General features: G+C 42.9%; 1 protein-coding gene and 1 long non-coding RNA gene across 7 annotated transcripts; one reads left to right on the top strand and one right to left on the bottom strand.

Annotated features, from left to right (window-relative positions):
* LOC110436548 lies at positions 436-4489 on the top strand. 5 transcript variants are annotated; one of them, XR_002454322.1, is made up of 5 exons: positions 437-874; positions 1379-2212; positions 3011-3072; positions 3615-3692; positions 4130-4489. It is a non-coding gene; the product is annotated as an uncharacterized LOC110436548 (long non-coding RNA). The 5 variants fall into 5 exon arrangements; XR_002454320.1 differs by having other exon boundaries at positions 436-2212; positions 3529-3692; XR_002454323.1 differs by having other exon boundaries at positions 438-2212; positions 3605-3692.
* On the bottom strand, positions 5144-12829 carry LOC8082594 (auxin response factor 12). 2 transcript variants are annotated; one of them, XM_021463826.1, is made up of 16 exons: positions 12671-12828; positions 12399-12592; positions 12166-12275; positions 11822-11920; positions 11651-11707; positions 11378-11533; positions 11193-11277; positions 10380-10470; positions 10139-10303; positions 9938-10060; positions 9738-9813; positions 9152-9299; positions 7638-8629; positions 7378-7568; positions 6393-6512; positions 5144-5540 (listed from the first exon to the last, which is right to left on the bottom strand). In XM_021463826.1, the coding sequence occupies exons 2-15, from the start codon at positions 12466-12468 to the stop codon at positions 6416-6418; spliced, it is 2460 nt and encodes an 819-aa protein (XP_021319501.1). In that variant the 5' UTR covers positions 12469-12592; positions 12671-12828; the 3' UTR covers positions 5144-5540; positions 6393-6415. The 2 variants fall into 2 exon arrangements, with proteins under 2 accessions (XP_021319501.1, XP_021319502.1); XM_021463827.1 differs by lacking the exon at positions 5144-5540 and adding an exon at positions 5554-6310 and having other exon boundaries at positions 12671-12829.

Raw genomic sequence — 15744 nt, 5'->3', positions numbered from 1 at the left:
TATATATAATAAGTATAACCACATACTCTATGTATGCATGCATACTTAACGTATATACTATATTAGATGGTTTAGTATGATCATATATTTCGTCTACATATACTTCATCGGGTCATATACGTCCTAAATCTAGAGATATACATATGAGAGTAACTACTACCAGGAGTAAAAAGGAATTATAAAAAACTCACTAGACCGTGGACAGGAAATGGCATCAGCTTTCTCATAGTAAACCTTATTAATGCCATATATATATTTAACTCTAGAGATTGCGTAAGGTTCTCGAATAGAACCAATGGCCACGTCGCCTGAAATGTTTCCGTCCGTTGGATCTTCCGATCCGACGGAACAGGACCCTCCCGCAAAATTCTATTAGAATTAGCTCCTGATTATATTATGCAGATTCTACTGGTTCCGGGCAGCTTCTTACGGTCCTCGATGTAAACTACTGGGTTTAGCTCCTACCGTCCCTCCTCCGCTTCCTCCGATTCCCCGAGAAAAAAAACACCACCGCCTACCTCTGCTCGTCTCGCTCTCCCTCTCCCTGTTGCCCTTGCTCTGCGGCCATGGGCGACGGCGGCTGCTGCGACCGGTCCGCGACGGTGGCGCCCGCTCTCCTCCTCGTCCTCCTCCTCCTCCTCCTCCCTATCCCCTTCCCTCCTGAAGCTCTAGCGGGCGGACAGCATGGGCATGAGGCGGCAGCGTCCGCAGGGACCCTGCATCGGCGTGGGTGGAGCCTGACGCCCCCCCCACCACGTGTTCTTCATCGTCCACGCAGTCTCCTCAATGCCTCCTCCCGCTTGGCAAGCATGCACTCCTCAGTTTGGTGAAACCCTAGGTACCATGCTGGATGGGCCAAATCATAAACTCCGGCGTGAGTTCTCTCCCCTTCCTCCTTCCCCTTCTCTATCCCATTCCTCCTTCCCCTTCTCCATCCCCTTCCTCCTGAACTGATATTTTTCCCTGTACAGTCATGATCAATTGTTATATTCATGTTATGTACTGAGGCTTGGGGATTGTGCAATGATGATCCTTTTTAGACTCAAAAAATTGAAATGTTCAGTGATGATTACATAATTATTTCATCCTTCCATGAATGTTGCTATTTCTGGTGCCTGACAATATTGTTATATTAGCTGCACAATTTTATCCATTTGTTGGTCACCATACATCTATGTCAATGATGTCTTTGCTTCATGCAATGTATCAGTGGTTCTATTACTGAGCACTACCCATTGTCAATGATGTATTTGCGGTTGGGCTTCCAATGAATATAACTTTTCTATCTGAAATATGATTTTGCTCTTACCTAATGTCAACTCTGTGATGATTGCTTATTATTTTTGGTGTATCCTTTGCTGTTGGATTTATTTTGCAGTGAATGGGATTCTGCTGTCATGACTGTATCATAAACCATGTTTAATGTCTGATTTCCAGTGATCGTGGGCTACCGTTACACATTTTGCATCTCTTTCTTTTTTCCTGCTAACTCAGGCAACGGTCAGGATCTATGACAATTCTTCCTTTACATGTACCTATTATGTTGATGGCTGCGGCAATGGTCATGAGTAGTGTTAGCTCCATTTTTTCTGTCTCTTTTTAGCTCCATTGATAACTGAGTTAAAATTTTGCCGTCCTAATATTATGGGGTTCATGAAAAATTTAGCTTTTCTATGCTAACAGCTTGCCAATAATTTTAGTTGGGGATTACCTTTAGTTTTACTACATGTTTTGATGATCTAATAACTTTTCCAACTATTGTGTTTTTATTTTGTAGCGAAAGTCCTAATTTTATTTGTCAAATCTTTGGAGTAGTCTATCCTTGAGATTGAACTACATGAATGCACCCTTCTTGCAAGATTCAACTGAATTCGTTAGGTAAATAGTTAAGTTAGACGTTATTCGTTTGCAAAAATTCTTAGAGAAAAAATCTTGCAGGAGATGAGACACTTCAGTTCTAAGGTAAATGATAGTGGTTTCATGTTTCTAAAGTTGTCACAAATGGGCAATTTATGTTTAACCATTTAAATAAAGTTGACTTCGAAGCAAACCGTTTTCTTGTTTTTGAACTGACCAGGTCAATCGGGTGGGTAGCATAAACATAGTGCATTGGAATAGGAAAGTTTATAGTTACAAGGCATGACACATATTTTTGTTTTGTTTGGTTGTTTCAGGCTATTTGGTATTTTGGTTCATCTACCATTGTCATCAGGTAAACATATATATTGTGCCCTTTCGTTTGGAGCCCATTTGTCATTCTATTTACTGCCTGCTAAATGGTCTTCCTTATGTACATGATAAATCTGTTTTTCTCTCTTTTTGTTTTCTTATTTGCCCTTTATATAGATTTCAGATCTCTCTGTTTCCTCTCTTTATTTTACTGATTTTGGCTAAAACACATCTTCAGATTCTACTCAATATAGATACCTCTCTCCTTCAGATTTTATAGTAGTGGTCACTTCTTCCAATTTAAGCATCACATACTACCTCACAGAAACACAACTGTCCCAGACCCAAACATTATTAGATAAATAAAATAGTAAGTTACCATTTTCTTAAACTACAATCTCCCTTTCATATATAAATCCCATAGAACCAGTTCTTACATGTATAAATTCAGGTTCAGCTCTCTTGCAATTGTTAATCACTATAGTTATACGTTGGACTCAGCATTCAAATTTTAATTTATTATAAACAAACAAACAACTTTCTGTCATGATAGTGGCACTTTATATTGCACACAACCCAGGTATACCTCATGTCTCCTTCTCTTGCAGCTTGAAATGTATGCCATCATCTTTTCTTGCTTAGTCATCACCACAAGGAACAAGCAAGGCATCAACTGCCATCATCTTTTGCCTTCCCAACTACCGAACTCTGATGATCATCACTAGATTAAACTATTACTTACTACATGTCACTATAAAAAATAAGAGAAATATAGCACTGATCGAATAAGATTAACCAATATTTCTAAACAACTGAGTGACATTCTGTTACTTTCCTACAGGAAACCAACATTTACACGCTGCTCACAGACGCGTGAATCAATTACTGAAGACTAATTCTAAGGTACGTAATCTTCTTCCAACTTTTTCTTCCATTCAGCACTTACTGCAATGCAATTTATATTTACAATACTACCCACTATCTGCGTTACCACGACCATACATAATTACTGTTATATATACAAATAATGTACACAGCTATAGTATCACCAGGATGGCAAGACCTTGTATCCCAAACCTGACAATCCTCGACGAGCCAAACCTACTACACAATTGTGCTTATCCTATGGACACCAAATCACGGTTCAACAGCAGTACCTCTACAGACCCTCCTTAACTCTCAGCAATCAACTAGCACTTACATAGCTATCCACCCATGCTTGCACCTAGCGAGCGCTTGACCATTGACATCTATAGCATGCCACCGCTCCTATGTTGGGAACCAATAATACACCACTTATTTGATAAAATTTGCACTGTACAAGCCATCAAACTTATGCTTGCAACGCTCTCATACCAGATCAACGCCTATGGACAGCTACAGCTTTGTGCCTGACATTATTGCACATATAGGTGTCAGAAAAAACTGTTGACAGCTCCTTGCAGGATACTCAGTTCTTGATACGGAGCAACGTCGGTGGCTCCTTGTAGCCGATGACGATGACGCAACCTCGTGACCACAAGGTAGACCTACATAAACTCCTTTAATGATCCATCTACCACTGCTAAGTTCAAATACAGTTTCAGTATGTTTTTTCTATTTTCAAGACCAATGTGGACATATTGTACCTTACTATCTAAAGAAACCGTAATTAACCAGCCATTATTTAACATAATGACCCGCCAAACATTAATACTTCTTAGTTTGCTTTACATTAAAATAGGTCTCCTTAGTCAGTTCACAGACAACAGCACACTGTTGTTGGAAGTTGCCACAAGTAACAACAAAATTCTCTTTTATTAATGTCTACACTTTGCATCCAGCAATTTAATAGCTCATCTGATCTCATATGCACATAAAACCATTTACAAACATGACACAAGCTTACTACTATTATAACTGTGCACTTATCAACAACGTCAGCTTTAGAATCATACAAAACATGTTCACACCTGTGCAGGCAGCAATGAAGACCTCAGACAGCGACAGCCATGGCTGGAAAAAATACCACAGCAACACACTCTACTGACCGTTCCTACCACTACATCCAGCTGTGCAAAAAAGGCCAATGAAGTTGTTGCTAAAGCTATATAATATCTGTGCCCAGTACTCTCAAATGCATTTGCATAATTACTGTAGTCCTCACTAAACGATGCTACATCTACTTGCTCCTGGGCATGTATTATATTTCAGCGCAGTGAACTGTGATGGTTTACTACACCTAGCAAACCAAACTTTTTTTTATATGTATGTACATAAATTCAAAACATATACTGCTAGACACCTACCAGTGTATAATAGCTGTCTAATTACGGCTGAACCAGCTGTTGTTTTGTCTCTTTAAAATTGTGGTCGAATTTGCGCGCGATGGCGCGCCCTGCCACTAGTACAATATATACACTAGACCGTGGACAGGAAATGAGGCATTTCAGCACCACCTTCTGTAAACTAGTAAGGAAGAACCTTACCCCTAATATAGCATCAGCTTTCTCATAGTAAACCTTATTAATGCCATATATATACAATATATACACTAGCAAGGAAGAACCTTGCCCTTAATATAGCATCACTTTCTCATAGTAAACCTTATTAATGCCATAGTATACACACACTGTCTTGGCACCATACTTACATCGCATAGTATCGGTGCTATTAACTCGTTTCTCTCCACCATGCTAACATCGCGTAGTACGTAACAATCCTAGAAACTTTTAAACTTTTGCTCGCCATGCTCATTACATCGCGGAGCATGGATGCTAGTTAACTCGTTTCTTTGTCCTATGGCTCCTCGGCACAATTGGATGTCGATGTTACGCGCATAGGCGACACCGTGGCAACCATAGTTAGTACCATCGCCACATTGCAATCTATACATACAAGTCAAAAAGCAACTGCATTTCTGCGGTCACCAACTCGCCATTAAAAAAAAAAGTTTCAGACAGAGAACACCTGAAAAGTCATAAGCTACGGCAGACAAAAAACAGCATTACAAATTTCAAACAATCCTCCTGCATTCAAATTATTGCAGTTCATCGTCGAAAGCATGTCGAGGACTCCTCAAATACATAGATAACTTACGAATCACGACAACAATTTCAACTAAGCATTTAGTCTGAAGATTTTTACGCGACACAAGAACGGGTGCCGTGCAAGCTACAAACCAACTAGGATAGAGTTGCTGATACTGATTCCTAAGTGGAACCTACAAAATATCAGTCCAGAGCGGTGGCCTGCACCGGATACAAGTAACGGGGAGTTCTGAAGACGTGCACGGTGTACATGCTAGAGATGACACGGGCGAACATGCGAGCACAGTAGAGCAGGCCATCATGAACAGTGCTACAGTGTGCTGCAGAATTCGTCATGGGAGCCTGTAATTGATAACCAAGCCAAGATGTTAGGAACAAATCTATTCTTCGTTAAGGATTATCACCCCTATTGAGGGAAAAACTAGTGTGCAGAACAAACTAAATAAAGTATTAGGATCATGTTAGTCGAGTAGTGTGCAGAACAAAGTATATGATGACATAAAGTCAGCCACACACACACAAGTTAACAATTGCCTTAGATAAAAAAATGTACCTCGAAAATTCGGGAGTACTTCTAACCTGTTAGCTTTCATAACAAAGATAGAAGTCATCTGTCTAAAATGGCTTCCCGAGTACTAAAATTTCATCATTTGCTTAGCTACAAGAAATCATTGGCTTCAAATTTTTGGGAAAATCCAGACAAGTTTTAGGTACTACTTCATCAGAATAGCTTTATTTGCAAATTGTAGGTACTACTTCACCACAACGGCTTTATCTGCAATTCAGCTTTGCGCAATCGAAATACAATATCTTATAGCAACTCCAGAGGGTTAAGGTTTAAGAATAGCATATAAGGACTCTTTCTGACATTATTAATCTGCCAAGGAACACTTGTCCTTTCATAAGTAATGGCCTAATCAGGGAACTGTTGCACCTATACAGCTATATTTCCACTAGGAACATATCATGGAAAGTCATTTAGTACATTTAGGTTGACACCGAACAGACTGCTCCAGACAACACCATTTAATTGGATAATTATGCCATCCCTATACCTTACATAAACTTGCTGACATAATAACCCAGTAACTAAGACCATCGCGCAAAAATAACTGTACCAATAGAGAAACATCAAATCACAAATGGAGAAGCAGATGCGTGGACTATAATAAATAAGCAGGTCACAAAGGTTACCAGAAAGAGCTCCGTGTATCAATTTAAGATAGGTAGCGTGGATCATTTCCTGGCTTTCCCATCTTATGCACATCCTCCGGTGAAAGTATCTTGATGTACCATACACTATTCACAAATGACCTGCATTGAGTGAGCAAGCTTAGTTTCATGCGATCTAAGATTTATATGTTACATCTATCACTTTACATAAACCAGAAACATCAAATCCATATCACAAGTAAATTTTATTTTTTATTGAGTAAAAAAACAACCCTGGGAGGAAGACCTCCCTCGGGTGTTGCACTAAGATGAACCAACTCATCCGCGTGACCGAGATGACCCCGAACCCCAGTTACCAGACTGACACTGACAGCCATTGGCTAAAATGGCTTCCTGAGTATTGAAGTATCATAAATCAAGGGCTATAAATTCATCATTTTTGTAACTTGAATGCGTGTGGCAGAATCAAGCACATGTAGATCTGTTTGAGATCATCAGGAGCCACTAAATAGTTGAAAATAACATGTAGGTCCATTCAAATGCAAGCCACTATGGCCGTGTTTAGTTCCAGAAGGGAAAAATTTTGCCACACTGTAGCACTTTCGTTTGTTTGTGGTAATTATTGTTCAATCATGGACTAACTAGGCTCAAAAGATTCATCTCGTAAATTCTGACAAAACTGTGCAATTAGTTTTTATATTCGTCTATATTTAATACTCCATGCATGCGTCTAAAGATTCGATGTGACGGAAAATCTTGAAGATTTTTGGATTTTGGGATGGAGGTAAACAAGGCCTATATAGATATTGGTGAGGAGGCTAATGGGCAGTTGAGTGAAAAACTGCCTATGCAAATGAAGCCAAAAAATTCAACTTAGTATGAAAGCGTAAAATGTCCTGTGTGAATTTTTTTTCTAATATGTTGTAAAGATTTATGACAAAATTAAAATGTGTATGCTACTGAGAAATCACAAATTGAAACTAGAGTTCTAGTGATGGTTTCTTACTCCCATGGGTCGTCTCCAAGGAGAAGCACATCGTTCTCCCTGTCGACAAATACAAGCTGCCAGCCTGATCTATCAGGGTCGTCCAACTGACCCTTGATGCCGAACATCTGACCCAGTTCCTCTCGAAGTTCAGCATAATTAGAGAACCGGGTGATGTCCAAGGATCTCCCCACTGATCCTGACTTGTAAACCTGAATTTAATAAAATGGTTACATGAGCAGGGGCTTACATTTGTTTCTAGTAGACTCATTTACACTCACCTTAACGAAAGTTCTAGCTGCCGGATCATTCTCTCCTGTATTTTGCAATAAACCAGAAGAGTCATCCAGACAACCATACATTGGACTCTGCAGATATGTTGATCCAGAAGGAATCACTGATATATTATTATCCGCAACATTTGAGGTCAAATTAGGTACCATATTGTACAGCAGGGAGGAAGAGTCAACTTGAGGGCTAAAAAGGGACTGGTTCTGCACATCACGGCCAATTTTGTTGTCAGCAGAACCATCTTTGCTAGTGGGTGAGTTAAGCGAAACCAAGCCCCCAAAAGACATCGATTGTGAGCCCATAAACTTCTGCTTCCATGCCTGTTGCTGCTGCTGCTGCTGCTGCTCGCTAACTACTGGTTGGTTGAATCTAGACAAATCCACAGATTTTGAGCTTCCCTGAAGGAAGTTTGATTCCAGCATGTTTTCGTTGCTGCTAGAGCTGATGAAGCTAGAAGAGTTCACATTAGGATCAGAAAAGCCAAATTTTTCACGCAAATGGCTTGGTAATGATGTTGGACTTGGGAGAACCGCACTGCTAGGAACTTGATACGGTTGATCTGGTTGAATCTTCTGCTTCTGGTCATTATGAGCATGCTGCATCTGCTGGAGTTGGTGGAGCTGCTGCTGAATAGCATTTGGGCTGAGCACGGACTGAATGTTTTGAGCATCAGGACTAACCATCTGCTGTTGGCTCGCTTGCTGTAGTATTTGTTGCTGCAACAGCGGATTGAGATTGCACTGCTCCTGTGGGGATTGCATAGGCTGTTGAAGGTGTAGGAATTGCTGCTTCAGATAACCACCGGACTGGGAGGCAGCTGCTGCAGCAACCACTGCTTGATACTGATCATGATCATTGCTAAGTAAGGATGGATGGAGCCTCTGTTGTCCCCAGGAACCTATACCAGGTGACTGGAAGTTCAAAGACTGAAAGCCCCCTTCACCAGCAACTCCTCTCAGCCACATCAAAGCATTGCTGTCATCTTAAGTGTAATATGACAATCAACAAAGTCATAATAATGAGAATGAAAGACAATGACAATAATGAAACAAGTTGTCTAACACATAAATGAAATAGCATGTTCTATCATGGTGCCTCAATGCTGGTGCCAATTTGGCATAAATGCTTAGAAGATATCCATATTTCAGTTGTACCACAGCTTTACTTCTAGTTTCCATGGAAGCAAGATGGAAAATAAGAAAACCCCAGTTCACTGAACTGCCATGTTACTTCGGCTAAGGTCAACAATTCATCATTATGCCGAGTTTTATGGGGCAATTGTTGGATCTAAAAGCATCTATGTAACCCTTTTTCCTAGTAGCTGATACGAACAGGATTCTACCCTAAAAGACTATTGCTCTCACTGTCTGCTCTCCAGTGTAATCTAGCAGTGCTACGAATACCTAATTTGTAGCACTAACAGCAATAGTGCAGGAAAATAACCCCAACAGAAGAGATGCTGGACTCAACGTTATAGTAACAAGCATGAGTATTTGAAGTGTACCATGAAGAGCAGCAACTCCTGAATACCAAGGATGCTTAACTCGCAGTGGGAACAGGGATGGATACATAGGAAAGGTTGTCAGTGGCTCAATTTCCCACAGAGAAACTCTAGGTGGCCTTTCCCCTGCTGTTGATTCATCCCAACCAACCTGTGTAGATAATATCAGTGGCATAGTGATTAGGGAATATTTTGTGGTATCAAAATTATTCAGTCTGATGGAATGGCGGTAGTAACCAAATATGTAAGATGGTTATTATGACTTTATGCACTTATGGCATAAAGGAGAACAAAGAGTTTTGTTGGGAAAAAAAGAACAAAGATTTCACAATAGAAATTTCTTGCAAAAGAACAAAAATCTGGGTAGTGCAAAATATCTGAAAGTGGTAAAACTCACAAAATTATTGGCTTGGGAACCAGAAGAGCGGATCAGAAGAAAATGAGAAAAACATGAAACAGGATTTTTAAGAGAGTAGTTATTAGCAAATTTGAAACGAGAACTACAAACCGTCATGCAAAAGAAGAGTAAAATCATCGAGGGAACCAAGGAGACAGCCAACAACAAAAATGAAAAAAAAAAACCTCTTACCTTCACTGATCTCCAATAGGAGCTAGGCCAACGCACTGGGTCAGCATCACTCACTTCTGTTATTGTCCCCATGTACCTGCAATTATTTAATAACTTATTTATGAGTTTCTTCGTAATTCTTGAGCATAAAATTGCAAGTCCCATGGGCATATATTCTTTTGCCAAGAAATCAGAAGGAAATTTTGGTACTGCTGCCTCACCTGCGGACACTAGATTCCTCAGTCTCAAACAACATCCTGAATCGCATCCCAACTGATATCCGCGTGTGAAAAACAGCCTTGATGTATTTCGAAAGGGGTATAACAAATTCTGATGGACTTGCCCTGCAAGCACATTTTTTGAATCAAGTGGAACATAGGAAGCATACAATTGCCATTTACTAATCAAACAGTTAAGATTACCTAGGATTATAGAAAATTGTGAAGCGGCTGTTTGTTGCAGCAGCATGAGCTGCTGCTGCAAGGAGCCCAATGTGCATGCTGTCACTTGAAAGAACAGAAGAGGGCATCACAGTCTGTGGACGGCTGGCACGTCTGATTCCAAGCAAAAGCTGGTTTTTCTCATTCCTAAATTAGTGGGAAAGGGTAAGTCCTACTCATCACAATTTTTTTAGTGGTGCGGCATTGAAACAATGAAACAAACCATATGAATAGCACAGAATCTCCAGCAACAAGTCTCTTAGCACTGACAAACACACTCCAGCCAGTAGTCAGCAGGTGTCTTTTGGGCTGGCCTGTTGAAAGAAGCCAATTTAGTGAAAAGATAGCAACATTGATGTTAAATCATTCAATCTGTCAGCAACAACTGAAGAGCTGGCAGCCCCATTTCACAGTCAGTATAGCAGATGGGCCCTCGTTCATGAATGTCACTGATGCTTGTAATCAAACTTTAGCATTTACTGGGATACTAAGTATGTTCTGGACTGACAAATCGACCGCAAACAGACTAAAACACTGTGGGAGGTTAGGTCTTTTAAGACATATAAGAAAAGAACCAAGGTGTGGTACACTTGTACTATACTCAGAAGTAATGCACATCAGTACATCCACAGGCCCATGTGCAATTTTGGAGCACCTAACTCCTACGGATTCAGAAACATCTGAGGAAATTATCCTGTCAATTGAAACTTGGCAACTTAAACTTAACCCAGTACTGCACTATCCTGGCATATTAAAACTGAAAAGGTTTCAATGTACTATCCAAATTAATGTCTTGGTGTTTGTAGTTTGTATGCCCTTGATTGTACTAAATAGTTACATGGAGTGGTATTTTTCACTTAAACTGCAAGGAAATAGATTAGTCACACTAGGTGATATGATATCTTGAGAGTATGTTTTAATTAATCAAAAAAAATGGCTAACAACTGATAACACATCAAATCAAGATTTTTCAAAAAAAGGGGAAAAGAAAAAAAAAAGTTGAAAGAGTGAAGTTTATAAATTTTGTCGGACTTGCCTCGGAAGATATGCCTGAATTTCCACTCGACATCATGAATATCCCGTGCAATAAGCTCCTGTGCTGGAGGCTGCTGTGTGAAATCCTACAAACCACACTATACCACCTGTTATTGGCAACAGCAAACTAAACAATCCATGCAGGCGAACAAAAGGAACACCACCCAAAATACACACTCATCACACCAGAGGGGGGAAGACGCGCTCGGCAGCACGACGGGGCACGGAGAAGCCGCCATGCGTGCTGGTGTCGCTCGCAGTCAGCGTCTTGCAGAAGTAATTCGTCGGCTGCTTGCTCATGATTCCCATCTCCGCGGGCAGGTACGCGTCGTTCTGCTCTTGCTGCACAGACGAACACAGCCGACACACAGCATCATAATAAGAACTCAACAAACCAATAGACATGAGAGGCACAGCACAGCACAGCGACGGAGAAGCATCAAACCCCCGGTGCCTTACTGGGTTGAGCGGCTGCAGCGTCATCTGCGCGTACACTTCGTCCGTCTCCACATCCGCCTGCACTTATATTTGAGCTCAGCTTAGCGCCCGCATGAGGTGAGGTAGAGGAACGGAGCGGACGACGAATCGCCGCATCTAAGGAATTTTTGAGGGAGAAATTAAATCGCGCACATGCATTGTGACATCATGGAGCTGGCAGATCAGCTGCGGCGGCAGGTTGGGGTAGTTGGGGATGTGCCCGTCGACCTCCTTGTTCGTCGACGCTGCCACCTTCACACGCGTGCACACGCATTAGCTTAGGCCAGAAACGCAAGCGAGAGCGATCAAAGCAACCGCACCCGACGAGGTGAGGCAAAGCAAACAACACCTCGCACGCAACGCAAGGCAACTCCCAGCGTATGCAGGACTGCAGGTGGTGCGTGGTAGGGCTTTGGTAGCCCATCACCAGCACGAGCACCAGCACCAGCAGCGAGGCCGGCCGAGCGAGCGAGACGGCACGAGGAGTTTCGACTCACCTGCTCACTGTGGCCCTGCGGGAAGTAGACGACGCGGGTGCCGACGGTGGGGAGGCAGACGAGCGGGCCGGCGCACGCGTGCCACAGCTCCGAGTTGAGGCACTTCTTCTCTGCACATCACACACACAGCGCGGGCAACGTGATAAAGCAAAACCGAATCGATTCCGAAACCAACAGCACAGCACAGGGAAGCGAAACCTAGCCATAGGAAGGCAGGCAACAACATGACGCACCTTCCTCCGGCGGCGGCGCGGGCGGCGGCGGCGGCGGCTGCCCGATGCTTGCCCCGGACGAGGAGCTCATCTCCCACGACCGGCCTGGCCGGGCCGGACTGGGGGACACCGAAACCTAACCTCTACAGCCTCCTCGCAAATCCTCCTGAACCCGCATCCATCGCGCCCTCCACCTTACTCAAATCGGCCGCATTCTGCACCGTTCCGAACCGACGGTCATTCAGCAGGGGCAGGCAACGGTGCTAAGTACGGGGACGGGACGGGACGCCTACCTCGTCAGCTCACCCGAGCTCGGAGATCGCCATGGTGCGTGTGGGGGAGAGAGAGAGGTGCGGTGGGGCTGGGAAGAGGGGGGCGCGGAGAGAGAGATGGGTGGAGGGAGGGAGGGGGTGGGGGGACTGGTAGGAGGAGGAGGGGGGTGTGGGAATGATTAGGTCAGGGGCATTTAAGCGAGCGGGCGGGGGGCGAAGAAGCGTCACAGCGTGTGCCCGTGTGCGTCCGGCGAGGCGACGGACTGCGAGTTGGTCGCCACAGTGCCGCGCGGAGTGGACTGGGTGGCTGGAGACTCTGCCCAGGCAAGCCCAGTTTTGAATAAAAAGCGTAGCGTAGGACGAGGGGAGAGAGAGAGAGAGAGAGAGAGAGAGAGAGAGTGCGTGCAACGCAGTAGCAGCAATAATTAATAATAATAGAAAAGAAAGCTGGAAAGCGAGCCGTGGGAGTAGCATTAAAAAAGCCGTATTTTATGGGCTCATGTAAGCGGCTGTCGGGGGCGCAAGCGACCCGACCCGGGTCCGGTCCACTGCTGTCAGGCACGGACGGACCACGGGCAGCCGTGGGGAGAGGAGCGCCACGCACCAGCACCATCCATGGACGGACGTCCGGATGGACGGATGGATGGATTGACTGGTCACTGGCGACCGTGTGGGCCAACTCTGTTGCCGCCAGTGGCAGTGCCCGGCGCCATCCCGAACCATAGGTTTGCCCTCGCCTCGGGCTGGCTCCTGCGACGTGTTTGTCCAGTTTTGCCCTCTGTAGATTCTGCACCAAGGTTCAAAAACCGTCGGGTTTAGCGTTTCGAGATAACGTAATCTATTCGCGTGGGTTTCAGCAGGGGGCGCCATTAGCTGCTGCTTTGCTTTGCTTTTTTTTCATTTTATTTAGGCATTGTATAGCTTGCAAAATTTTTGGTTTGTTAGGTACTGTAGCATTTCGTTTTAATTTGACAAACATTGTCCAATCAGGGAGTAAGTAGGCTCAAAAGATTCATCTCACAAATTATAGGTAAACTGTGCAATTAGTTTTTATTTTCACCTATATTTAATGCTCTATGCATGCGACCAAAGATTCGATGTGACGGGGAATCTTGAAAATTTTTTGCGAACTAAGGCCTTGTTTAGATCCAAAAACTTTTTGGATTTTGACACTGTAGCACTTTCGTTTTTATTTGACAAATATTGTCTAATCATGAAGTAACTAGGCTTAAAAGATTCGTATCATGATTTACAGATAAACTGTGCAGTTAGTTATTTTTTTATCTATATTTAATGTTTCATGCAAATGCCGCAAGATTCGATGTGACGAGGAATCTTGTAAAGTTTTGGGTTTTTGGATGCATCTAAACAAGGCCTAGTTCCCAAAATTTTTTAAGATTCTCCGTCACATCGAATCTTGCGGCACAAGCATGAAGCATTAAATATAGACGAAAACAAAAACTAATTACGCAGTTTACCTGTAAATCGCGAGACGAATCTTTTGATCCTAGTTAGTCTATGATCGGATAATATTTGCCACAAACAAACGAAAGTGATAAGAAATTCAAAAATTTTCCCAAACTAAACAAGGCGTCATGTGGAAAACTGTGCGCGGAATAGATTCTGCCCACGAGCGCGCGCGAGCCATCGTCCTGATGAGTCCTCTGTTGGTGCTGCTGGTATGTGTGCTACAGTATCTACGTGTAGGGCTGGGTCTACGAGTACTCCCTCCGTCCCTAAAACAATATCGTTTTAGGTTTTCGTGCCACAAGTTTAACTTGATTTGTAGAAAATACGTGGAATATTTGTGTCTTTAAATAAATTTGTTAAAAAATTAGACTTAAAGTTCTTTCCAATGATACTAATTATGTACTATAAATATTAATATTTTTTACTATATATTTAGTTAAATTTATTTTTTGAGAAGCGCAAACGACACTTATTTTGAGACGGAGGGTGTATATGCTTGGTGGTGCGGAGACCGATGGAGCAGGATCTCGTGAGGCTTTCGTGGCACACTATCATCTGCGTGGTTTTTTTTGTTGTTTGCCTAGCCTCGTCCCTGAAGCGGCAAAGCGGCAACCGTGTTTTCCCACCACTCCGCAGGGCACAAATATCTCGTAGCCGAGCCCCCCCAGTAGCTTTTCGATCTGTGTGATCGATCCGGCCTACGCCTACCCGACCTTTTCTTTCCCAACTGCGTTATCTAGCCAGTCAGCCGTTCCGGCAACAACGACGTGGATGTACTCCGTACTCCTCCCTAAACCCTAACTAGCTCTGGGGCCGGGCTGCTGCTCTCGGACCTCTCCGTTCATCAGTGTCAATGGCATCTCCGTTCAGTGTCAATCGGGTTGGTTTTAGCGGCGCGCAGTGTTGCGTTCAGTGTTTGGCCGCGCACTCACTCTCGGATGGAGCCCCAGGGCATCACGTACCTACGCGTACAGGGTTGCGTTGCGTGGGCGGTGACGTTGGTGGTGCGTGGTGACCAGCTCCTACAAGCTATAGGACACGTTCGGTACTGCTTAAGTGCTTAGAGCATACCTAGCCTAGCTGATAATGGCAGAGAAACTCTTCGATTTTTTCACAGCAATTTCTCGATTTTTTTTCTGAAAAAAAAACTTCTCCAAAAGATACTTTTGAATAAGATGTAACTCCTCTAAATAGGATCAATATATACAATACTAATAGTGTTAACGGGTTTTAACCTTTTTTTGTAAATTTCACTTATATATCTTCTCTCGTAACAAATGTAGGAAGTCAGCTTGATGTGAAGTTTGCATCGAACACAGTCACACAGGTCACCAATGCCTTGAGGGTTGCAAGGAACCACTCCGACTCACCAGCCTTTGATAACATCTTTTACCACATGTTTATTTCAACTTATTATTATATGCTCTTATAAGTTGTTTATGACCAAAATAAATTAGGACAGAACCAAAACAGCGTATTTTTATATCTTTTTTCTACTAGTCGTGGTTCTCCCATTACTTCTACTGAAATATAGAAACTACATCAAAATGGTTTAGGCTATATTTGGATCCCATGTTCTAAAGTATGATCGGTTACTAAGCTTTAGACTACACATAATTACATTT

This window comes from Sorghum bicolor, chromosome 6, assembly GCF_000003195.3.
Source record: "Sorghum bicolor cultivar BTx623 chromosome 6, Sorghum_bicolor_NCBIv3, whole genome shotgun sequence".
Classification (NCBI taxonomy): domain Eukaryota; kingdom Viridiplantae; phylum Streptophyta; class Magnoliopsida; order Poales; family Poaceae; genus Sorghum; species Sorghum bicolor.
Note: the sequence above shows the minus strand (reverse complement) of the source record. Positions and strands in the feature narration are given on the sequence as shown.

Excerpts from the sequence above, each read along its gene's own strand:
- LOC8082594 (XM_021463827.1), bottom strand. The coding sequence starts at position 12,468 with ATGAGCTCCTCGTCCGGGGCAAGCATCGGGCAGCCGCCGCCGCCGCCG. Across the intron at positions 11,921-12,165 it reads CGCAGGGCCACAGTGAGCAG|GTGGCAGCGTCGACGAACAA; the intron begins GTGAGTCGAAAC and ends ACGCGTGTGAAG. Across the intron at positions 8,630-9,151 it reads AGGAGTTGCTGCTCTTCATG|ATGACAGCAATGCTTTGATG; the intron begins GTACACTTCAAA and ends ATTACACTTAAG.